The sequence below is a fragment of the Monodelphis domestica genome, chromosome 7 (assembly GCF_027887165.1).
Source record: "Monodelphis domestica isolate mMonDom1 chromosome 7, mMonDom1.pri, whole genome shotgun sequence".
Taxonomy (NCBI): domain Eukaryota; kingdom Metazoa; phylum Chordata; class Mammalia; order Didelphimorphia; family Didelphidae; genus Monodelphis; species Monodelphis domestica.
The window spans coordinates 291,497,929-291,523,789 of record NC_077233.1 but is presented as its reverse complement, the minus strand read 5'-3'; the positions used below and the strand labels follow the sequence as shown (position 1 = coordinate 291,523,789).

The window sequence follows — 25,861 nt, the reverse complement described above, 5'->3', positions numbered from 1 at the left end:
TCAATAAGCATTTATCTAACACCTACGATGCCCGACATCGTACTAAGTGTTGGGATGCAACGAGAAAGGCAAAAAACAGTCCCTGATCTCAAGAAGCTTATAATCTACTAGGAGAAAAAGTATGTAAACAAAGACATTCAAAGTAAGCAATATGTGGGATAAACAGAGTAGCAGAGTGAAGGTCCTGGGTGTAAGAAGGCTTGGGGAAGGCTTTGGGCAGAAAGTGGGGTCTTAATTGGGACTTAAAGAAAACCAGGAAGGTTCTTAGTTGGAGCACAGGAGAAAGAGCATCCCAGGCATGGCAGATGCCAGAGAAAATTGAGAGATGCCATTTGAGGAACAGCCAGGAGGCCAGTATCACTGGGTGAAAGATCATGTGTCAGGGAGTTACAGTAGAAAATCAGAACAAGAGTTTGTTAAGTGTGGGGGGGGGGGGGAGGGCAGGATGATCAGACCCTCACTTTAAGAAAGTCATCTTAGTAGTGACGAAAAGGATGGATGGGAATAGAGAAAGACTAGAGCCAGGTAAGGCCACCAGCAAACAAAAGCAATTATTCAGGCTTGTGGGGATACGAACTTGGACGAACTAGAATGGTAGCAGTTTCAGAGGACTGAAGGGGACATGAACACGAGATGCTGCAACGGTGAAATCAACAGATTGGATCCTGGGGGACAGCAATAGTAAAGAATCCAGGGCAAGCCTGAAAGATTGTTGTCTTCTTCAGCAATGGGGAAAAACAGAAAGGGGCAGTGTTTAGAGGAAAAGGGAATTCATTTTGTTTTGGATGTTCTGTGTTTAGGATGTCTAGTGGATATCCAGTTTGAAGTTGACACAGGATTGGAGAAGAGTTGAAGGTGAGGCCAAATAAGTAGCTTTGAGATCTTTAGCTTATATAAGATCTGTGGGAGCTGATGAGACCATCAAGGAAAGCAGTATGGGGGAAAGAGAGCCCAAGGCAGAATCTTGAGGGACTCCTATAATCAAGAGTGTAATCTGGAGGAGGAGCCGAGGAGCCGTCATCAAGGAAGAGAGAATGATCAACAGCGTAAGAGGCTGCAGAGCAGTCAAAGAGTGAAGATAAGTAAAAGGCCCCTAGATTTGGAAATTAAGAGAACCTTACTCGCTTTGAAGGGACCAATTTGGGTGGAATGACGAGACTGGAAGCTGGACTGTAAAAGAGTACGAGGAGAGAGAGTGGAGGCATCTGTTGTAGATGACTTTTTGGAGAAGTTTTGCTCCAAAGGAAAACAGATGACAGATTGTCATAGACTTTTGATGCAGTGAACTTCTGGAGGTGAGTGGAAATAAAGAAGCAAGAGTTAAAGAACTTGCTGAAGCACCGTTTTAAACAAGATGGTAGGGCGAAAGAGTTCTGGAAAACCCCGGTAGCAAAAGAGAGCAGCTTGGCCCTCCGAGGCCAGGCCATTCTTTCTTAGTACAGCCATTTAGCACCCAGTTAAGAAGTTCAGATACAAGAGCCCTTGACCAACAATTCAGGCATAAATACAAACCAGTGTTTACGGGTATATAGTGGAGAAAGGACTCCTGGCCTATCTTTAGCAACACTCTCATAGACTGTAAAGATAACAATCAACTCATAACAACTCAAAGCCCAAAGACACAGATCAGCAGAAAGATAAACTTGAGCAATAATAAGTTGGGTTTCTTTCTGTCTAGGATTGGCGCCATGGATGATGCCGAGGTAAAGCTGAGTCATTTCGAGGGCAGTCTGGCATTTGCTTGGATATTCTGTGAGGGGACACGGAGAAACATCAGAGGCTGCTGCCCTGGTGAAACCTTCCTGGTGGCCTTTCACTGTGGGCAGCCCCTTAGCCTCTAGGTAGCAACTGCAGGAATCCAGAATCCGTTTCAGTGTATCAGTGATTGATACCATGAAGTCACAGCCTGTAGGACTCATACGTGGGTCACCATTGCATTTGTAAGGACATCTTCTCAGTCTCTTGTCCAAGGCTGTGCAGAAACATTGCGTAGTTACTCTTGCCTAGGAAGGAGCATACCCAGTGTCTCAGGCGCCATTAGCCATATTAGCACAGCAGGTCATTTCATCTCTAACCCCAGTAACCCCTTAAAGCCACCATTTACAACGATACGTGCTGATGCTCTCCATCACATCTGAGGAGTTTCGCGCCCTAATGAAATCCCGAGGTCTGACTCTAAAAATGGAAGTGGCGATTATCTTAAAGCACGGTTTGTGCACATTCACGCCAGGTTCCAAGCAAGGGTGGCCAAGAATCCAAAAAGCAGCTCCAAATGATTGTCAGAAAAGGAGTTGCACCAACCCCCTAACCAACATGGATTGGGGTAAGGAAGGCGTTTCAGTGTGCTTTGAGAGTAAGAGAGAGGCGGAAGAAAGAGAAGGAGAGGCCAGAAGAGATGGCAAAGATTGCTGTGGGGTTGCCATGTTCCAGACTGTACCAACTGATCACTGGCTGGGCTTTTTAGGAAAAGGAACAGCGAAGGGGAGTGAAGACGTGAGGTTCTCCAGGCACACCAATGAACAGTTAGTTGTCATAGACTGACTGCGTTATTTCACAAATAGGTGCTCTGTGTTTTTGCCCTTTTTTAGAGCACAGTATTACGAATTTCCTCAAGTTTTTAACTGAAAATCAAATCAATAAGAAGAAGGGAGCCACTCCCAAAGAATGACTTCTAGGAAAGTTTCTGAGATGGCCATTGAAGCACATGAGTGTATGGAAGACATTAATCCAACTAAAACTCGGTGAGATAATCCTTTTGTAAGTTATTAATGAACCTATTGAGTGAATCTGAAAAAAAGGGCGAAGCCAAAGGATAGAGAATGACAGACCGAGCCCAAATAGGACCTTTAAATTTTAGGTCTGTGATCCAGCTCCTAACGGGAAAAAATAAGGGAAGCCTGTAAGGAGTCGTGAGGAGCTCAGAGAATGGCAGGATCGAGGAGAGAAAGTGCGTGGCTAAAATAATCATCATAATAATAATAGTCCCTCCCTCTTTCCTTTCTCCTCTCAATCTCCTTCATGAGAACCTTAAGCCTCTCTTCTGGTCACAGGGAAAGTCCACTTTATAGGTACTCTGTCTCGGTAAATAAGGTTAGCCACTAGAATTTGCTGGTCACGGTGCACTTATTGGAAATGCAGGTGATAGAAAAGAACTTAAGGAGAAAAGGCAGCGAGCTGTCATGGTGAGGTGCTGTGCCAGCAGCTCTATCTCTGCCTGGGCGTTCAAAACCAAAGCAAGGTAACTCTAGCTGCATCCCGTCTGGGCAATGAGTGGCTATGAATGACTAGCAGCCACCATGACTAGGACACTCTGAGTGGAAATAACCTTAGCCAGAAAGTTGAATGTGAACCAGTGTGCTGACCCTAGGAACATGTGCACATATACACTATGATACTGAACTACTGAGACTCGGTTATTTCATTAGGAAAACAGCTCGCCCATCTTGCCTCAAGGGCTTGACTGGAGAACCAAATGAGAGTCTTGTCATCTCAAAGCCATGTAAATGTGGCCATGGGGCAAATCTAAAACTACTGAGACTTAATGTGGAACTTTGGGGCCCCATTTGGGCTTTTCTTGGCAAAAATAGGGGATGCTTTGCAATTTCCTTCTCCAGCTCATTTTTATAGATGATGAATTGAGGCAAACAGGATACCGTGACTTGCTCAGGGTCACGCAGCTAGTAAGTGTCTAAAGCCAAATTTGAACTCGGGAAGATGCATCTTCCTGTCTCCAGGCCACAGTCCATGTTAAACAGGGGCAGCTTTACATGTGTCCAGATGCTGCGTTCTGTATGTATGCAGTCACACGCATGTATGTTTTTCTGCTTCAGTGGCCTGTGTATGTCCACAGCTGATGTAAACTTGGCTGGATTGTGTTAGTTTATTCTTCACTTTTTGTTTGTTCCTTGGGCCGGCTCTGGTGAGGGAGTAGAAGGGATATACTTGGAAATGATGACAGTATGAAAACAAAGGTTATCCGCCATTTTAAAATCGTGATGCTGAGATCTCTCGTGCACGTGTGAGATTTTACAGATAAAACACTCACTATGCGCTAGTTTTAGAGGTACTAATCCATCTGCAACTGGAGAAGTCAACAAGAGTCAAGGGAAGGCCATTCGGGAGAGCTTTCTCTAGGCTTCTTCAGGCATTCATTATTCATGGCCCAGGTTTCTAATACTAAGTCTGGAGCACTCTCCACTCTAGAACACTGCCTCTTCGTACCGAACGTAAACCCAGGAAAATGCGTTTCTGATGGGCTCCTATTGAACAGCGACCTTGCAGGAAGAAAGGCGGACACAACTCCAAGGGACTGAAATGACGTGCGGCCAGAGCTTCATCGGCTCGGAATGACTCTCTGCTCAGAGGAGCTCGAATGCTTCGTTCAGTCCCGGCGCAGCCGCTAAGCGTTGGGGGTCAGTAAGCCGGCTGGTCCTCTGGCTCGGCTTCCTTCCTCACCCAATCTTGGATGTCCCCAAGTCTGGCAGACAAGAAGAACTCGGAGGCTAAAACGAGCTTTAATAAACTGCAACATGATGGGACCTCCGTAAACCCGGTCAGGAAGCAGGAGCGCTGGCTTTGTGTATTACCTCTTTTCCTGAAATAGAGACACTAGAGCGACTACTTGGAGTACCTACCGCGGAGCTGCTTCGCCTTTTGAGAGCCTCGGCTTCGAAGGCAGCCTTTGTTAAGGCAACTCTTTTATTTTATGAGTCAAAGGCAGCGTCTGAGATCAAGGGATGTGTCCAAGGTCAAACAGCCCGTATTCCCACAGCTTGGACCGGAGCTGGGGGTCTTGTTTATGTGACGTGAGTGGTGGCCATGGACTCCCTTTGCCACAATATGGAACACAGAGAAGCCAAAAGCAAACAAGCAGAAATGTCCCCTCCCCGCCCCCCCCCCCCAGGAAAAGCTGAAATCCATTCCTGCCTCCAGAATAGCCACAATAAACCTTTTCCTAATTCTCTGTTCATATGCACACACACATAAATAGAAGTGTGTGTGCGTGTGTGTGCATGGATGTACACACACGCACTTGTGTTTACCACGCCCAGAAACACCTGTGTTTGTAGGGCAATCAGACTTGAAAGATAGCAGTGGTACAGGACCAGGAACAGAAGCCTTGGCATATTGACACAATGGGGCGGTGACTACACAGTGTCCCTTTGAAATAAGAGAATCCCGTGGGCAGGTCCCATACCTCTCACTTGACAAGGAAGTCCTTTTCGGATTTCTTCCCACTGGCGGTCCCTGCCGCCCCCCCCCTTCTAGGATCTATGAGCTTTTGGAGCTCATAAGGGGGGTTCACATGGGTCCAAGGGGCTCGAGGCTTTCTGGAAAGACAGCATTGCTGGCATTCCACTTTAGAGATTTGCCAAGTGTGTCGGGCTTTCTGCAAACCAGAACGGTGTCCCCTCCCCACTCAGGGAGCCAATGATGTCAATGGCGGATCATTTTGCATCCTGCTTGTTGCACCATTGCACTTTGACACCGTGATGCATGGTATTTGCCTATGTTCATGACTAGGAAGCAGAAATGAGATCTTCCACCCAGCACCCTGCAAGTTAGAGTATCCTAAAGGAACTTGTATTCTTTCAGGAGGCTGAGAGATAAAACAAGCTCAGCACCAAGAGCTACAAGATGACGCGCTTCTTGGGAATTCCTCCCTATCCCCGCCTGCTTTCTTATTCTCTCACCCGATTCATGGATCACTAAAGCGAATTCAGCTTTGAAATCTTTGGGGTTGGGGGGCAGCCAGGTAGCTCAGAGCATAGAGAGCCAGGCCTGGAGATAGGAAGTCCTCCAACACTTTCTGGCTGCAAAGTCACTCCATCTCAATTGCCTCCATTTTACCACTCTTCTGCCTTGGAAGCCATACTTAGCAGTCGATTCTAAGAGAGACAGTAAGGTTTTACAGGGAAAAAAAGACTTACTTGAGGAAGTCTTTCCTGTTTTCCCTGCACTTATTTTGTGTATTTGCTCCAGCCACTAGAATTGTGACCTCTGATCGAAATTCTGCCATTTCTTCCAATTGCATGGAAATACCAAATAGAAAATTCAAGATTTTATGATGTGAAGTTGCAGATCTTTGCTAAACCAACAAGGATCCTAAGAAATTCTCCAGTAGATGATACCATCCACACATATTTAGATCAAGTATTTAGTCTACACTATGGCTAGTCCATTTCTCTGTCAATTTTCATCCATTGTAGTTACATTTCTGAGTAAAGAGAAAATTATTTAAACTGATCTAGCCAATGAGATGGCAATATTTTCCCAGTGATGCTATTTTACCATAAATGCTAGAAGAATACAGTCGACACTCAACGTTACAAGCCATCAAGAGGGCAAAAAACCAAATGCAAAGTGCACATAAGCAAGTCTATAGCTCTTTATGCAAAATCAAGCAGAATAAAGAGATCATCCAAGAGATACAGGACCAGAAAAGGAGGTCAGCTCACCGATTAGTAAAAGAAAGGGATAGCCAATTAGTAAAGTGTGGACTACATTGACCCCCACATGATAGTAAGTATAGAGAATACAATGTACATTGAGTGCTTCTCCTGCAGTGCACTGAGCTGCAATCCCTACTTCTAGAGGGATAGGTGACATCAGAGATCCACTGAAGTATTAAAGAGGGTGTTATATCTAGCTATCTACTGACATAGCTTATGGTAGTCCATTGTTGGAGGGCTACACGCTATCTCAGATCCATTGAATTATTCGACAATGCATCTAACTATACTTTTATATACATGGATATGGCTCCATTTGTAGCTGTAGATATATAAATATATACATGAACACGTACAGATTGGAATGTTGCATACACGTATATATAAATCTGAAGGAAAAAACCATCGCCATTCTATCTATGACTGATTTTGGATTTGTATCGTCATCATACTACTTTCAAGGCATTCATGATCTCATTTCGTTCTCACTCCAACCCTGCGTGGTAGGAAAGGTAAACTATTTTATAGATGAGAAAACTGAGGCTTAGAAAATTAAGGTAATTTTCCAAGGTTACAAAGTCATTAAGTGATAAAGCCAGGACAAGCCCATTGCTTTCTTTCACTGCCATCAATTCATCATGCTTTCCTTAGGATTTATAGCTAACGATGTGATACAAGATAAATTGTTGTATCTATAAATTGAAGGAGCTGGACTTGATTTATAATGTCCCTCCCTGCTCTTTAAATGTAAAAATGACCATTTCCTCCAAAGTATCATAAATGCCTCCATTTTCTTTTCTTTTCTTTTTTAAAATTTATTTAGAATATTTTTCCATGGTTATATGATTCATGATTTTCTCATCCCTCTTCCCTCTTCCCAGCTCCTGGAGCCAATGAGCAATTCCACTGGTTCTACATGTTCGAAACCTATTCCTTGTTATTCATATCTACAATAAAGTGATCTTTTAACATCAAAACTCCAATCATGTCCCCAATCAACCCATGTAATCAAGCACTTGTTTTTCTTCTGGGTTTCTGCTCCCACAGTTCTTTCTCTGGATGTGGACAGCATCTTTCTCATGAGTCCTTCAGAAGTGTCCTGGGTCATTGCATTGCTGCTAGTAGAGAAATCAGTTACATTCGAGTGTGCCACAATGTATCCGTCTCTGTGTACAATGTTCTCCTGGTTCTGCTCCTCTCACTTTGCATCACTTCCTGAAGGTTGTTCCAGTCTCCATGGAATCCCTCCAGTTCATTATTCCTTTCAGCACAGTAGTATTCCATCACCAACATATACCACAATTTGTTCAGTCATTCCCCAATTGAAGGGCATCCCCTCATTTTCCAATTTTTTGCCACCACAAAGAGCTCAGCTATGAATGTTCTTGTACAAGTCTTTTTCCTTATCTCTTTGGGGGTACAAACCCAGCAGTGCTATGGCTGGATCAAAGGGCAGACAGTCTTTTATCGCCCTTTGGGCATAGTTCCAAATTGCCCTCCAGAATGGTTGGACAACTTCACAATTCCACCAGCAATGAATTAATGTCCCAACTTTGCCACATCCCCAACAGCATTCATTACTTTCCTTTGCTGCCATATTGGCCAGTCTCCTAGGTGCGAGGTGATACCTCAGAGTTGTTTTAATCTCATTTCTCTAATCAGGAGGAATTGAGAACACTTTATGAACGCCTCCATTTTCAATCGCTGTTCACAAGAGTAGCAATGACATTTCTTAATGAATAAATTTGGCTCAGCTCACAAGCTCTCAATATTGGGAATTAAGTGAGAAAAGAAGAAACAACATATAACCCAGCCAATTATACTCTGTTTTTATAAAATTTTCACCTAAGTAATATAAATTAAGACTCTCCATTTGGTACATTTGTTTTACAAATAAGTTAAAACATATTAGAGAGTAACAGTTAAATCTATATAAGCTGTTAAGTACAAGAAGTACTTTTCTCTTATTCTATTCTCTGATAGGAGTGTATGGGGTGCTCAGGGAGGGGTAGTATCTCTGGTATGGAGGGCTTGTCGTGCCCTCCTAGGGCAGCTCTCCAGCCTCTGACCCTCACCTGACACCCAGCTCTCACTTGTGGCTCCCAGTAGCTGCTAGCATGCGGAAGCAGCTTTGACAGGCCGGCCAAACCTTGTGAGGGTAGCCATCAGGTCGCTGACCCCTGGTGAACTATGGCTTTGCTCACCCAGCATGTGAAGACTGCTTCGGCGGAACAGACAGAAGAAACCAACAAAAAGGTTCAACGGCTGAGAGGGCAACACAGCAAAGCACTGTGGAGTGCTCAGGGCATGTTGGAGCACAAAAGACAGCACGGCCATCCAATGCAGCTGAGGAAGTCTCCAGGAGTAACGACTTTTCGTGCCACTGGACCCAGGCTTCCAACGCTGAGAGAGGGGGACTGTCTCTGTGTACCGACTGTTCCACTTAAATATCCTTCACGCACAAGTGTCTTTGCACACAAAGCATACAAAGACAATCGTCATCCTCGGTTACCAAGAGACTACTACTACTACTATTCTCTAATATGATATGATATGATACGCTGTGCTATGATATTTCCCACCTATTTCCTTGGTTGCTATTAATCATCACATTCTTCCTCCTCTGGAGCTTTAAAAAGTGAGAAGAGGTGTTGATGAAAGCAGAAAGGACACAACTGGCTATGCAGCTGAAGCAAAGAAAAGAAGAATCATCATGAAGACGAGTCTGCAACTGTATCCCTGAACCTAGGAGTTTTGATAGAATTCTGACTACCCTGGATTTAGAGAACTGAACGATTGCACCAGATACATTTCAACAGATCTCTAGGCCAAAAATCAAGATCAAAAACACTTTTCTCACCCACATTTAAGTTTTCCAAGAAGGTTATGTATGTCCTTTTGACAATAAGAGGCTGAAAATAATTTCATTACTCAAATTTCCTTTGTTATTTCCATTGCTATTCTATCTCAATTAAATACTTTGACTAATTACTTCTGCTAGGCTATAATAAAATATAATTCTGTATAATTGTGGGATCTTGAGCCATATTTGCATAATTATGGATACTCAAGGGATCTCACATGAACCTAAAGAAGAAAAAGATGCCAGAGTTGATTGAGACCTTACTACAAATAAATGAGTGATGAATTCATAGATAATGATTATCTAACACGAAAGGGGAAAAGACGTCATTCTTAGCCCATATACGTATGTCCCTAAACAGTTTAACATGGACTGAAGACCTCTAGTTTTCAAAATCAGAGTAAGACAAATTAAAAGCCTGTGAGAATGTGAGAATTTTACTTTGCAAAACTACAGAATTCTTGGAAGCGAAGCCCATGTCATTTCTATCTTGAATCCCTAACACGTTGTGTAGGGCTTAGCACGTATTGGAACTAAATCTTTGTTAAACAAGTATGGCCTCGAATCCAGATGGGACCTCATCAGTGTGAAGCTCTCCTATTCTGGAAATGCCCTCCACCTTGATACAGATGAGGAAGGCGTTTATTAGGCATTTTCTTTGTCCTCTCAGCACTAGTAGACACCTAGCACACAGAAAGAACTTCATAAATATTTGTTCATTGATATGGTTCCCTGCATTCCATGGGGCAGAGACCTTAAGTGGCCTACCATGGTCACAGAGTAGATACATTTCAAAGACTGGACTTTGAATCTGGATCTCGATGACTTCCTGAACTGCCCGCTTGCTCTTCTACCATGTTCTCTCTCAAGCTTGAATTATACCCAAGAAAAAGAAATAAGCAATATTTGTATAATCTTTTGGATCGAGGTTTGAAAGGCAGTGAGTTTGACCTGACAAATTTCCAAAAGCTCCAGCAGATACAAATATAACAATTAAGAATATATTACTCCACCATGCTGATTCCAAAAAGAATCTAGACTTTAGGAGGAAGCCAGAGGAAACAATCTGTAATTATCATCACATAACCTCCAAATTCTTACAGTACATCCCGGGGTTATGAAGGAGAACAAATACCCCAAGCCCCCAAGTTACAGGAAACCCATGGAGCAATGTTCAGATTTGTTTCTGAGCTTCTCTTCAGCTAATATTTGAACTGCAGCCTTGCCTGATTGTTCTGGTAACAATGCCAGAAAATAAGAGATGCTTTCTTATGCCAATCTAAATCCAAGAAGTCTTTCTCTCATTTCTGGATCCATTTCTAGCCACTCCGTCCAGGCTTCATAATTTCCTCAGATGGGGACATATTCCTTCCAAGGTTAAGATCTCTCCTGCCTTCTATTCCCCTGATCTACTTCAAGACGGAGAATTGTCCTTTCAACTTACCTGGGATTAAGTAAAAACTGAAATATCTCTCTGGACATGGCATAATGCAAGAGTTCTTTATCTTTTTTGTAGGATGGGTCTCTTTGACCCTAAAGACTTAGGATTCCTCAGAACAATAGTTTTAAATTTGCAGAACAAAATGTAAAGGATTACAGAGGAAACTGATCCTAAGGAAATTGATAAACTCCAATTAAGAATTTCTAGAGTGGAATAAACATTGATTTTGTAGTCAGAAGACCCGAATTTTAATACCTTTACTCGCTTAAGCGCTTAAATTCTTTTAGTAGCAACTAAATTATTAATCTGTACCTCAGATTCTTCTTTAACCTTAGACTATATAATGTCTCAGATTCCATGAAGCCCTAAGATTGTGCAGGCTTTATTACCTACTTATTTCTATCTTGCAAACCAAGAGCTACAAATAGGGAGTATTTAAATTGTAACTTTCTTTGAAAAATTGGCCTTGATGACCTGTGAAGGGAACAAGAAGGAAGGGATCCATATTTATTTCCTTTTCTGCCATGTACTTTTTGTAGGCACAGAGAGAATGAATTTTAAAAAATTTATTTTAATTACTATAGTGAGTTTAGGATAAAACATGGAAAATTACATGTGTTCTGCCCTGAACTTGTTTTCAACATATTAATTTTTAATTAATTAAATTTAGAATGCTTTTCCATAGTTACATAATTTGTGTTCTTTCCCTCCCCTACTCTCTCCCTCCTCCTGAAGTCAATGAGCAATTCCACTGGGTTTTAACATGTATCATTGTTTAAAACCTATTTCCATATTCATTACTATTTGCAATAAAGTTGACTTTAAAGTCAACATCCCCAATCATATCCCCATCAAACCATGTGATCAATCATATCTTTTTCTTCTGTTTTTTCTACTCCCACAGTTCTTTCTCTGAATGTGAATAGTGTTCTTTCTCATAAGTCCCTGAGGATTGTCCTGGATCATTGCATTGCTGCTAGTAGAGAAGTCCATTATGTTTTATTGTGTCACAAGTGTATCAGTCTCTGTGTACAATGTTCTCCTGTTTCTGCTCCTCTCACTCTGCATCACTTCCTGGAGGTTGTTCCAGTTCACATGGAATCCCTCCAGTTCATTATTCCTTTGAGCACAATAGTATTCCATCACCAGCAGATATCACAATGTGTTTAGCCATTCCCCAATCGATGGACAACCCCTCATTTTCCAATTTTTGTCACAGTGTCAAAATGTCTTTGTCACAAAGAGCGCAACTATAAATATTTTTATACAAGTATTTTTCCCTATTATCTCTTTGGGGTACAAACCTACCAGTGAAATGGCTGGATTAAAGGGCAGACAGTCTTTTAAAGCCCTTTTGGCATAGTTCCAAATTACCTTCCAGAATGGGTGGATCAATTCACAACTCCACCAGCAATGCATTAATGTCCCAATTTGCCACATCCTCTCCAACATTTGGCCAATCTGCTGGGTGTGAGATGGTACCTCAGAGTTATTTTGATTTGCATTTCTCTAATTATGAGAGATTTAGGAAACCTTTTCATGTGCTTATTGATAGTTTTTATTTCTTTATCTGAAAACTACTTATTCATGTCCCTTGCCCATTCATCATTTGAGGAATGGTTTGATTTTTTTATACAACTGATTTAGTTACTTATAGATTTGATAAATTAGACCTTTTGTCGGAGGTTTTTGTTATAAAGATTTTTTCCCTGATTTGTTACTTCCCTTCTAATTTTTGTTTGCATTGGTTCTGTTTGTACAAAAACTTTTAAATATAATCAAAATTATTCATTTTTCATTTTGTAATATTCTCTATCTCTTGCTTGGTCTTAAATTCTTTCCATTGCAGAGATGTTACAGGTATACTATTCTGTTTTAATCTTAATTTACTTAGAGTTTCCTTCTTTATAGTTAAGTCATTCACCCATTTTGAATTTATCTTGGTGTAGGGTGTAAAATGTTGATGTAAATTTAATCTCTCCCATATACTGTTTTCCAATTTTTAGCAGTTTTTGTCAAATAGTGGGGTTTTGTCCCCAGAGCTGGGATCTTTGTGTATATCATATACTGTCTTGCTGAGGACATTTACCCCAAGTCCTCCCTTCTCTGTTTAAGCCTATATTTTATTGTTTTGATGATCACTGCTTTATAATACAGTTTAAGATCTGTTACTGCTTGGCCTCCATCCTTCACATTTTTTTCATTAGTTCCATTGATATTCTTGATCTTTTGTTCTTCCAAATAAACTTTTTAATAATTTTTTCTAATTCAGTAAAAAAGTTTTTTGGTAGTTTGATAGGTATGACACTAAATAAGTAAATTAATTTGGGTAGGATTGCCATTTTTATTATATTAGCTTATCCTCCCATGAGCAATTCATGTTTTTCCGATTATTTTGATGTAGTTTTAATTGTGTAGAAAGTGTTTTGTAGTTGTGTTCATATAATTCCTGTGTTTGTCTTGACAAATACATTCTTAAATATTTTATATTGGCTAGAATGATTTTGAATGGAATTTCTCTTTCTAACTCTTATTGCTGAGTTGTGTTGGAAATATATAGACATGCTGATAATTTATGCAGATTTATTTTGTATCCTGCAACTTTGCTAAAGTTGTTATTTCCATTAGATTTTTAGTTGATTCTCTAGGATTCTTTAATTAGACCATCATACCATCTGCAAAGAGTAATAATTTAGTCTCCTAATTGCCTACTTTAATCCCTTCAATTTCTTTTTCTTCTCTAACTGCTACTGCTAGCATTTCTAGTACAATATTAAAAAATAGAGGAGATAATGGGCATCCTTGCTTCATTCCTGATCTTACTGGGAAGGCTTCTAACTTGTCCCCATTGCAAATGATATTTGCTGATGGTTTTAAATATACACTGCTTATTATTTTTAGGAAAGATCCATCTATTCCTATACTTTCTAGTGTTTTCAATAGGAATCGGTGTTATATTTTGTCAAAGACTTTTTCTGCATCCATTGAGATAATCATGATTTTTGTTGGTTTGCTTGTTAATATGGTCAATTATATGGATGGTTTTCCTAATATTAAACCATACTTGCATTCTTGGTATAAATCCTACCTGATCATAGTGAATAATCCTCATGATCACTTGCTGGAGTCTTTTTTGCTAGTATTCTATTTAAGATTTTTGCATCTATGTTCATTAAGGAGATTAGTCTATAGTTTTCTTTCTCTGTTTTTGGCCTGCCTGGCTTTGGAATCAGTACAATATTTGTGTCATAAATGGAATTTGATTAAACTCCTTCTTTGCTTATTTTGTCAAATAGTTTGTATAGTATAGGAATTCGTTGTTCTTTGATACAGTTCATTTGTGAATCCATCTGGCCCTGAGGATTTTTTATTAGGAATTTCCTTGCTTGTTCAGTTTCTGAGATGGGATTAAGTATTCTATTTCCTCTTTTGTTAATCTAGGCAATTATTTTTGTAGATATTCACCTATTTCATCTAGATTGTCATATTTATTGCCATATAATTGGGCAAAATGGTTCTTAATAATTACTGTAATTTCCTCTTCATTAGAGGCGAGGTCACCCTTTTCATCTTTGATACTGTTCATTTGATTTTCTTCTTTCTTTTTTTATTAGATTAACCAGTACTTTTTTCTATCTTATTTGTTTTTTCAAAGTACCACCTCCTGGTTTCATTTATTAGTTCAATAGTTCTTTTACTTTCAATTTTATTAATTTCTCCTTTGATTTTTATGATTTCCAATTTGGTTTTCATCTGGGGATTTTAAATATATTCTCTTTCTAGTTTTTTAAATTGTATGCCCGGTTCATTGACCTATTTATTCCCTCTCTGATTTGGTTGATATATGCACTCAGGGATATAAAATTTCCCCTAAGTATTGCTTTGGTTGGATCCCATAGATTTGGATAAGTTGTTTCCTCATTGTCATTCTCTTCAATGAAATCAGTAATTATTTCCTTGATTTGTTCTTTGACCCACCAGTTTTGAAGAATTGGATTATTTAGTTTCTAACTAATTTTAAATCTGCCTTTCTTATGATTTTTATTATATTGTAGTCTGAAAAGTTGCATTTATTATTTCTGCTTTCCTACATTTGTTTGCAATAGTTATATACCCTAGTACAAGGTCAATCTTTGTATATGTGCCTTGTGCTGCTGAAAAAGAAGGCATATTCCCTTTTACCCCTATTTATTTTTCTCTAGATATCTATTAGCTCTAATTTTTCTGAAATTTCATTCACTTCCCTTACTTCTTTCTTATTTATTTTTTGGTTTGATTTATCTAGTTCTGATAGAGGAAGGTTAAGGTCTCTCACTAGTATGGTTTTACTATCTATTTCCTCCTTAAGCTCCTTTAATTTTGCCTTTAAAAATCTGAATGCTGTGTCATTTGGAGCATATATGTTGAGTACTGATATTTCTTCATTATTTATACTGCCTTTCATCAAGATGTAATTACCTTCCTTATCTCTTTTAAAGACCTATTTTTGCTTTAGCCTTATTTGAGATCATAATTGCTGTTCCCGCCTCCTTTGTCTCATTTGCAGCCCAATAAATTCTGCTCCACCCTCTTACCTTTACCCTGTGTATGTCTACTTGGCTCAAATGTGTTTCTTGTTGACAACATATTGTAGGATACTGATACTCTGTCAAGGTTGCAGTCTTCCCCCTGAGATCCCAGCCAGATTCTTATCATGGATCTCAGTGCAGGAGGAGGGGGAGTGATGTTGGATATTGAGCTTCCCTGCCCTCTGAAGGTTTCTTAGCTGTACTATTGATAGATAGGATTAAGTCTTCTAGTAGAACTGATCTGCAGAGCTGGATGTGACCTGAGGCTAAAATCTCCAGAGGCAGAGGCCTAAGATGGAGAGTGGTAGCTGAAGTCTGTGGCCAGGCTGCCCTCTCCTCTGCCCTCTCTTTCAGCTGCCTCCCTGCCAGCTATGGTCAGAGCCCGGAGACTTGAGCAGTGGTGGGAGCAAGGCACTCCCCCAGGGTTGGAGTCCTCACCTGGAGATCACAGCAACCATCAGGGTCTCAGTACAGTAGATGGGGAAGGTGTCCTGGGACCTTCCTTCTTTCTTTTCCTTAAACCTGAGAATTCAGCCTTCTCTGCGGACCTTTTAGGTTGAATTGAACAGGAGGGTCCCTGGCTCTGTCCTTCTGCTGTATTTGGTTTTCTGTCCCCCTCAAAGCACTTTGTTTTTGATTGGTGTGGAAGGCTTTTTATAGAGAACTTGACTTTTGCTGCTTCTAAACGGCCATCTTGACTCCACCTCCCACTATTTAAAATTTTAAAGGACAATATAGCTCTGAATAGATTTGTAGTCAGGGATCTTGTCTAACATACCAGGGAGAAGCATTTTCATTGGTCTCTGCCCTCCTACTCAAGGCAAGGATCCTCCCCTTTCCCCCAGAAAGCCCTCCTGTGCTCATATTTTATGCATGCTGTAGGACATTAAAGCAGCTAGTAGGCACAGTAGATGGAGTGCTAAGACTGTAGTCAAGAAGATGTCTTCCTGAATTCCAATCTGGCCACATTATTATTATTAGCTGTCTGACCCTAGGCAAGTCACTTAACCACATTGGCCTCAGTTTCCTCATCTGTAAATGAGCTGGACTACTTTTTGTTGTGGCAAAGAATTAGAAATTGAGGGGATGTCCATCAACTGGGGAATGGCTGAGCAAATTGTGGTCCATGCTGGTGATGGAACACTATTGTGCCGTAAGGAATGATGAGCAAGATGATTTCAGAAAAAGTTGGAAAGTTCTGCAGGAGCTGATACAGAGGGAAATAAGCAGAATTGGGAGAACACTGTACACAGTAACAGCAATACTGTACGATGATCAGTTGTGAAAACTTGGCTGCTTGATGATCTGGGACAATCCTAAGAGACTTCGGACCAGAAACGCCATCAAGCTCCAGAGAACAAACTTTTGGAGTCTGATGAATGGGGATCAAAGCATCCTATCCTTGGCAGGAGTGTATTTACGGTTTTCTCTTGGGGTCTGGGTTTGTCTGAGTGTGCTCGTATCACAATAAGGACCAATATGGAAGTGTGCCTTGCACTGTAATAAAAATAAAATGTAAAAATCAAATAAAATGAGCTGGAGAAGGAAATGGCAAACCACTCCAGTCTCTTGGCCAAACCAAACACCCAATGGGGTCACACGCTTGAAAAGAACTGAATGAAAAGAACAACCTGTAGGACAGATAATTTTACTTAACAACAGCATACCTGAACGCAAATAAAAATGGATCCAAAGCAATCCAAGTCCATGTTTCAGTTCGGTGAACTTTGCTCACGGCAAAGAGTTGCTCTTAAGGTAGTCCTTGAAGGGTTACAGCTGTCGAGCCCTTTCATTGCTTAAATTACGTCCTAAACAATTTCTCTAGGGATGGGTGGATTCCATCCTGGTTGGAGTGTTGAGGGAGAAACATTCTCAAGAGTTCAAACTGGACCTGACTTGTTTTCAGTGCTTAATGTAAACATCTAGCCTTGTTCTCATTAGCCACTTCCACTAGGCAGAACAGTACCCACTCTTCATTCATTTCCTCCAGTTCCCTCTGACTAACTTCCACTGACTGTTCTCTTTGTTCCCGGCTCCCCCACCTACTCTGGTGTGCTCTCGCATTCTTCCCCCAGGCCTGCAGATGTCAAGCTTCAGTCTTCTTTCCAGCCAAGTTTTCCCTGGGGGCAGACAATAGCAATTCATCAACATGGCTCCCAACTTCATTAGGACCTGAAGTATGGAGGAGGTGGCTGGTTGGCATCCACAGAGTTGAAGGAAGCACAAACAATGAACAGATCAGTGTCCGCTCACTTTCGAATCCTTGTCTCTTTCTCAGCTTCTGGACTTTGTCTCTTTTATTCTGGTACTTGTGGGCTTCCCTATAGCTTCTACCCCCAAAGTGAGCCATGGGGGGGGGGAGACTTATGGCAAAGTAAGGTTTGTGGTGATTCTTTTCTGAAAGTGACACTGAACTGCTCAGTGAAGCTCTCTAGCCTGGTGGGTCCCTTTTAAACATTCTCACAGCTGTCCTCTTTTTAAGTTTATTAGTTGACAAATGGTTGCTTTATCCATAGCATCCGAAGTGGTTTCCTTCTTATATACACCCCCAGCACACGCAGGAGGTTAAACATTCCATTCATAGTGCCTGAGACTAAGGGAAGAGAATGAACCAGAACTAGACTGGTTTTCTATGACACCCACAAATGGCTGCGGCCCCTGAAGAGTTGCGTACAACATGTGTTTACAATTAGAAACCACTACCCTTTCATGTGGCCAAACGGACATCAACATCCTCAGAAATGTCTGAGGAGGAAAGTTTGAAAAATAATACAGAGTCAAGGCAGCTAGGTAACACAGTGGAGAGACCGGAGGTCTTGGGTTCAAATTTGACCTCAGATACTTCCTAGCTACATGATGCTGGGCAAGTCACTTAAGCCTAATTGCCTTGCTCTTGCCACTCTTCTGTCCCAGAATTCATTCTAAGACAGATGGTAAGGGTTTCACTCTACATACATACATACACATACACTCCAGAAATGCATTTAGTTCGGAGAGATTGTCCACCAGAGAAGAACTTGAGTAGTCCTGAGAATCAATCTTGTTTCACTTCTTACACCCCAGAGCAGAAAGCTTTAAAAATGGTCATCCAGGAACATGTCAAACTTTGAATATTTCCAACTCATCTCATCTCATTTAGCACTTTAGAGTTGGGAAAATGTATCACAAAACACAGAGAACCTCCATTTGTGATGTTTGTTTTTGAGAACAAGTATTAGAGAGAATCAGGTAGGACAACATTCTCCCAGGAAATGGAGAAAGGCAGTTAGGCGAGCTTAGTAAGAGGTTAGTAAAGGTTAAGAAGAAAAGGGTTTGGGGAGGATGGGAGGGACCAGGAAGGGAGGAGACAAGCGGACTGTGGTCAGAATTTCCTCTAAGGACTGTAAGTAGTTTCTCCAGTTGCAAAATTGTTCAGCTGTAGTTTTCCATTCCCTATGGCATTGGAAATTGCTTAATACAAAACGGGTGTTCTTGCTCAGGTGAATGATGCACAGAAATGCCCTTTTGAGTCTTCTCCCGAACTTCCCCTCCCATTCCTTTGTCAAGTCTGTAATTGGACAAACACCCTCTGGCTTAAAAAACAAAGCAAAGCAAAACAAACTCATGAACAAGTGAGGATTGTCCTAGATCTGAGCACAAACTGTTTTTATTAAAATTCATGTTTGGGGAAGGAATGCATTTTATTTTTTAAAAATTCTAAGCAATGATGTCTTAGCACTGAAATGGCTGGCTCCAAGGGACATAGGCTTCCAGGCTGCTAGATAAATGTCAAAGGTTGTATTGAAGTAATGCTACTCAAGACAAGGCCATTCGGTTGAGTTTCCAGAACACCTTACAGATATTCGAATTCCTGGGCAATGTTTAGGGACTGCCACACACTTAGGAGAGTAGTTGATTTTTCCTTGGCTAACATGGGATTTAATGAAGCAGAGGAGCCTGGATTATCCCCAAAGATCTGGTTGAGGTGTGGGAATAGGATGAGCTTTTTTGGTAGGCCATTTTGCTACTTTTAGGCTATCCTATGCATATCTTCTTCTTTGAGGGTCACTCAGCCACATTAATCAACCAATCAAGATGCTGGTAGCTGATGCCTGTCAATCTCCAGGAGGATTTCCAGCCTCTGTGCATTTACTGCCTGCTTGATTTTTTTCTCTTCTCCAGCTCCTCCTCTCAGACTAGGGGACTTCAGCATCCCTATTAAGACTCCCTCAAAACACCCTAATCCCCCAATCTACCCATTTCCTTATTTCCTCCAACTTCCTTTCTCTACCCTGCCTCATCCCTGCACACACATGCTCATATTCATGATCTTGCCATTGCCCTCAAGTGAGGTAGAGGAAAGGTAGTTCCTCTTAATACCCTCCTTTGGTTTCCTTTTTACACAAACTCCTGTAAGTCCCTGGGTCCAAACTCAGGACCTTTGAAGAGAAGCGTTCAGGACCTTCTCCCCATCTGCCTCAAAGAACTACGAGGCTATAATTATGGCAGTCAGCATGGGAAGGCTACAGGGAAGATGGCTGCAAATGAGGGCATCTTTCATCATCCATATGGCCACTGTAGGCTGGTCTCTCATGTGAAGGTGGGGTCATTGGTTGAGAGAGTTGCCCCAGATGTGGGGTGGACTTGGAGCCATTCATTGCCACTCTTTGTGGTTCTATATTTCATCATCTTGTGCTATTTGAGTCAAGAGGTGGCAGAGCTTGGCTGCAAAGAGAGGGAATAGCTCTAGTATTTGTAGCCTGAGACTCTTTAGTGGCCAGTGGAATATAGAGCCTTTCTGAAGGTTCCCCCATACTGCTGAGACCACTGGGCTGGGGACTAGAGGAGGGCAGGCCTCCTGGATCCCTCCTACACTCCCACTGTGTATAATCCAGCAGTTGTGCACCACCTTTTAATGATGGCAGCAGATGGAGTGAGGCAGACTGCAAGGGATGAAATGCTCTGACGCTGTGCTTTTGACTTTGTAAAATGTTCATTCACTAAAAGATCTCACAGGACTTCTAACAAGCTCATAGACCCCCTCCACAATGTGAACAGGACAGAAGATCCAAGAGAAAGCAAGCGGCTAAGCTACATGAGAAAAGCTGACAAAGTCCTAGGGCATGAGACAATATCGATCTCTTCTGACGTCATCGTGCAGTCTCTACCCTTAAATATCTCTGAGAAATGGGAAGTAGAATCACAGACCTCAACTCCTCCTTCACCACTTCATCACAGGAAGAAGCAGCTCTCAAGAGGACACCAGCCCATCCTGTTTCCTCGTCAAGCGGCTGGACCACCAAATGGCTGGCACATCTTCCCCCATCGAGATTAGAACTAATTTCATCACCTACAAAAGTTCTTTAGGAATGAACAAGGATCAGGACCCCACCCTGCCTAGAGCAAAAACCAGGCCACTGATATACCCTCAACCCTGCTATCCTTAAGAAAAGGCAAAAGGTCTAGCCAACAGGAGGGGCCAATCCAAGTTCAGCGCTGGGGGCAGACTGTTGGGTTACTTTCAAGTCAAATTGTTCTTGGGGGCTAAAGAGGAAACCATTTCTCAAAGAATCTCCAAATTCAAAATTAATTTTCCACAAGGCCATGACTATTCCTCTAGTGCCCTTTCCCACTTGTGCCCACCCATGTACAGGAAGTTTATGTGACCTCAGAAAATGTCACTCCTGCTCTACCGGCTCTGTGGTGAAAATCCATTAGACTGAGCTGTGCTGAGGTCCCTTCCAGTTCTAGTAAATACCAAATTCAGAATTCTATGCTACAGTTTGTGTGAATCCACAATGAACGGAAAGATCATGGTAGTGTAGAAGGAAATACTGATGTCCTCAGGGAGAAAATGAGGCCAAAGTTTGATCAGAAGGAAAATAAAGGCTTCAACATGAACAAAGAGTAATGGGACAGCCAAAGAGAGAGCCTGCATTCAGAAGGAGACCCAAGCCCACAGAGAGCCTGACTCCCTGCTCGGCCCAGGCGTTTTGCAGCCCGTGATCATCTGGGTCAGGAATCCAGAGTTCCAGGCATGCAACCACACCAAGTTCCTCACGGTATCACCCACTACAGGGGCGACACTACCAGCCCGTTCAGGAAGTCAGGACTTCAGATGGCCCCATGATTTCTCCCCTCACGTCACGGCTCTTTCTGGATGCTGATGTGCTCATTACACATGTAAGTGATACGATTTGATAATAGTGCTCCCCTATCACCATTATTTACTGGAAAATCAGGTAACAGACCATTGGAAGTTGAGTATAAAATTATGTCCTTTTCCTTCACCTCCAATATCACTGGGAACATGTTCCAGAGGAGAAATATCGCAGTGTGTCTCTCCATTCCACAAAGTAATGGGCATAAAAGTGCTCGGGACACAAAATAATGAACTTCTTCGAACCCAGTGTGTGTAGACACAGATAGAGGTATAAAGAACTCCTCCTCCTAAATAAATAGTGCTGACTGTGTCCCGATTGTCTCAACAATTACCTTTTAAGAGATTAAAAACATTCACTTCCATTATTGGTTTTTTATATTTGTAAGCAGATAAATTATCAAATGGATACTCAGAGGGCCACCTAGTTCTTATTATTCTATTCATATTATTCTATGTGTCTGTGAACAGAGCCTTAAAATACATAGTGAATATGCAAGAGGAATCTGATAAAAAGAGATTTTACCTAAACAAAATGTAATTTCAAATGACAATACGCTCCATTTTGCCATATTTTGCAATTCACTTCTCCTATGTTTAAGCTTCAGGTAGATTCTACAACTGAATGACCCCTTTAGTTATCTTATGCAGATCCTGACACAATGGATTGCTCATATCTTTACCTTCTTTATTTTTTAATTTTTAACTTTTTTCCAGATTACACCATGATTAAATCCATGCTTTCTCAGGCAAGTTTTTCCAGGTTTTTTGTGCTCATGTTGTTTGTCATTTCTTATGGCATAATAGTATTCCATTACAATCATGTACCACAATTTGCTCAAGCATTCCCCAGCATCCCTTCAGTTTCCAGTTCTTTTTCGCCACAGAAGGAGCTTCTATACATATTTTTTAATACAGAGTTTCCTTTCTTTTTCCTGGATCACCTTAGGAAATAAACCTATTGCTGCGTCAAAAGGTATACAAACTATTTGAGTATAATTCTAGAATGGTTGGATCAGTTCATAGTTCTACCGACAAGGCGGCTCCATTTTCCCACATTCCCTCCACTATATGTCGTTTTGCCCCTTTATTATTTTAGCCAATCTGATAGGTTTCAGATAATATCTCAGTATTATTTTGATTTGCAATTCTCTAATCAATAATGATTTAGAGCATTTTAATGTGATTATATAAAGCCTTGATTTCTTTATTCAAAACCTGCTTATTCTTATATTTTGACCATTTATCATTGCCTTCTTCAATAGAGGACATTTAAACAAAGCTTATACTTTAACCTTTCCTTACGTAGGATCAGGACTATAAGAATCAATAAGTATATTAACATACAATAAAAATATACTCAGGTGTGTTTACTATAAGGATCAATGACATCTTGAAAAGGACCTAGGGCATCATGGGACGTCTTGGCTTGAGCATGAATTGGATTTAAATGAGGCTGAGTTGCCCAGAGTTGTCAGAGAAAGCATTAAAATAAGGTTATAAAAATATGGAAAGTAGGTCCTTACAGAAAGAGTAAAGGTATTTGGTGTTAATTAAGGGATGGCTTAAATGTTTACAAGATTACTGTGTGTCAACATTTAATGTTGGTGGTATTGAAACATTTTCCCCAAAGAGAGAAGAATGCTAATCAAGTTGATCATATCCAAAATGCATTAGAAGAAAGGAAGTATGTGTAACTAAAATCTACAGTGGAAGTTTATTAAGGTTGCATCCTTGCTCTATTAACCACAATTAGACAGCTCTATTCTAGAGAATTTAAACATTCATGCCTGAAGTCAGGAGAATGGAGAGGATAGTCCAGTCCTGTGATTCTAGAATATTCCACAATTTAACACCATCCTAATCCATGTATTTAAATCTTCTTCTTTCCCTTGGTTTCTAGCTACTTACTAAAAATCCATCAATCCTTGCTTTTCTATACACGTCACTTGATTTTGTAATGACTGAGAATTAGAATTCCATTTCTATAAAACAATTCTCTGAAGTTGTGCATTATAATATTTTAAAATTCAAGATATTACAATTCAGGGTACTGCAGGACAATCCTCTTTTGTTCTATAGCTCACTTTTTGCCACCCTCTATAAATATTTGTTAATGTCTTAAGCAATTAAAATTATGGTCAGGGTCAGAAAATATCTTTCTTTACATGGCTCAGATTTCATAAATATAGAAATAGATAAGAATTGCAGGGAAAAAAAAGAAATCAAAGGGGAGAAAACTTACATGAGCAGCAAGTTGTTCTTGTGAAGCTTTAACTTCAGCTTGTAATTTCTCTATGCGCTGAAAAGGGGAAATTTTTTAAAACAGACTTTAACTTTCTCATTTCATTATTAAAAGAGAGCTCATTTCATAGACCACAAATAGTTACTGACACTGAGCTTCATTTCCCTCCCCACCAACAAAACAAACAAACATGATTATTCTTTCTAAACTAGAAATTAAACAGACAGCAACCGAAACTTTGGAAAATAATTCATTTTAAACTACACGATTTAATTGTTTAAAAGGAGCTCAGGAAAACAAAAGGACTATGTTATACCTCAATAGTTAACTATACAATATTAGATCGAATGAAAAGGCAAACTAAATCTCGGTCATGCAGTGAACACGTCGTTCTTTTAACACCGAGTTCAAATTGCTTATTGTTGATTCAAATTAGGGAAAGAGAGTAGTGAGGAATATTTTGGAACAAAGTCAAAAAAAAGAAAGGAAATTATGTTTCCAAATTTAATGAAATGCCAATTCCTCCTTGTTCCAGGTTTTCTTTTAAAATTCACAACATAGAGCTTTAAACCAAGGAAGTGCTAAAACCTATTCAAATCTTCTGAAAACTGATCATTAAAACCTCAGTGTACATATTTATACCTCAGAAATCAGAAAATGCTAAAATTAAGACATGATTCTTTCTTTTGTTGATTGTCTAGATGAGAAAATTATAAAGAAAATGTTAATAACGAAAATTAAATATGTGTCATGTGTACATTTTTTTTCAGAGAATCATCTGTTAAATATGTGCTAGTGTTATGGGGTTCGGGAAGGAGCCCTTTTGCAAGAATGCAAGACTACAAAACTTAGCTTAAAAACAAAAAGAGAAATTTATTAATTTAGGAAAATAATGTTCAGAATGGCCAGGAGCATAGCAAGGTGGGACAGCAAGATGGAAGGCTGCTCTCAGAACCCATCAATTCTGGGGATTTTATACTCTTGATCATAGTGTGGACGTGACTCTAGAGTGGTCGTCACTCAGGCATTCAGTCAGGGAGTTGGTCATCTGACTGGGGTCTGCCTGGAAACAGATGTCTGAGATACAGCCCGATAGAGTCGAGGTGTAGCCTGGAGGTACAGCTCTGTCCATCTTAAATCTAAAGGAGGATCAGAGGAGCACAATCATGTCAGGGTCCTTTGGGGCCATCGCACATTTTAGGTTAGGAGTCACGAGGATGGAAGGGAGCAAAGGAATTTCCCTGATAAGAGTTTGCCTGAGCTTCTGGAGGTACAGTGCTCATGTCACTAGCACATCTACTTTTGACTTGTTTATTGATGTGTAACAATTGTCAGATCACTCTACAAACATCATGTATTGGATAAGGAAGAAATACTGATTCTCTGAACTTATGAATGATAATTATCTAAGCTAGAAATACTTTCATGTGAACCATCATTTTTTATATTTTATTTTATCATACACTTAATAACCACCACCAACAAAAAATTTAACTAAACAAGTATATTAAAAAATTATGTGTAAAATCACAAACCCCACATTGTTTACAAATTGTTTTGAAATATGCAAATTATATATGTATGGTAATATGAACATTATCTGCTTTTTAATTCCCTTTGGATTTGTTTGACCTGGATACTTTTTTCTCATTTTGTGGTTGTTATTTTTTAAAATGTAATCATAGTATGTATTATTCTTATCATTTTTCTCTTTTCATCCTTTCATATATATCGCTTTTTTTCATATTTCAAATATTTGTCATTTCTAAATAACATAACATAATCCGTTACATTCAAATATCACAATCTATTCAGCCATTTCTCCCATTCTATGCTATTTCCAGTTCTTTTGTCATTACAAAGTTTCTGTAAATATTTTCAGACATACATAGCTTTTTGCTCTCTCAACAACGCCCTTAGAGCCTAATGCTAGTAATAGGATCCCATGGTCAATAAGCATGATCAGCTTCACAGCTCTCAATGTGTATTTCCATCTTGTTTTCTAAAATAAATCCATAGCTCTTATAGCATTGTAATAATAGGCCTGTTTCTTCATGTTCTTATCAGCATTGAATTTGATCACTCGAAACTGTATGGTTCTCAGTTAGCATACATTACTAGGGCCACATTTAGCTAGATTGGTCCTTAAGCAG

General features: G+C 40.3%; 1 protein-coding gene across 5 annotated transcripts in view; it reads right to left on the bottom strand.

The window, feature by feature from the left end:
- Positions 1-25,861, bottom strand: part of CCDC192 (coiled-coil domain containing 192) — a 285,306-nt gene that overhangs the window by 159,193 nt on the left and 100,252 nt on the right. For all 5 annotated transcript variants that reach the window (XM_007497810.3, XM_056804533.1, XM_056804532.1 and 2 more), the window contains one exon: positions 23,709-23,765. In XM_007497810.3, the coding sequence (XP_007497872.1) occupies positions 23,709-23,765 (57 nt within the window). The remainder of the gene's footprint in view (positions 1-23,708; positions 23,766-25,861) is intronic.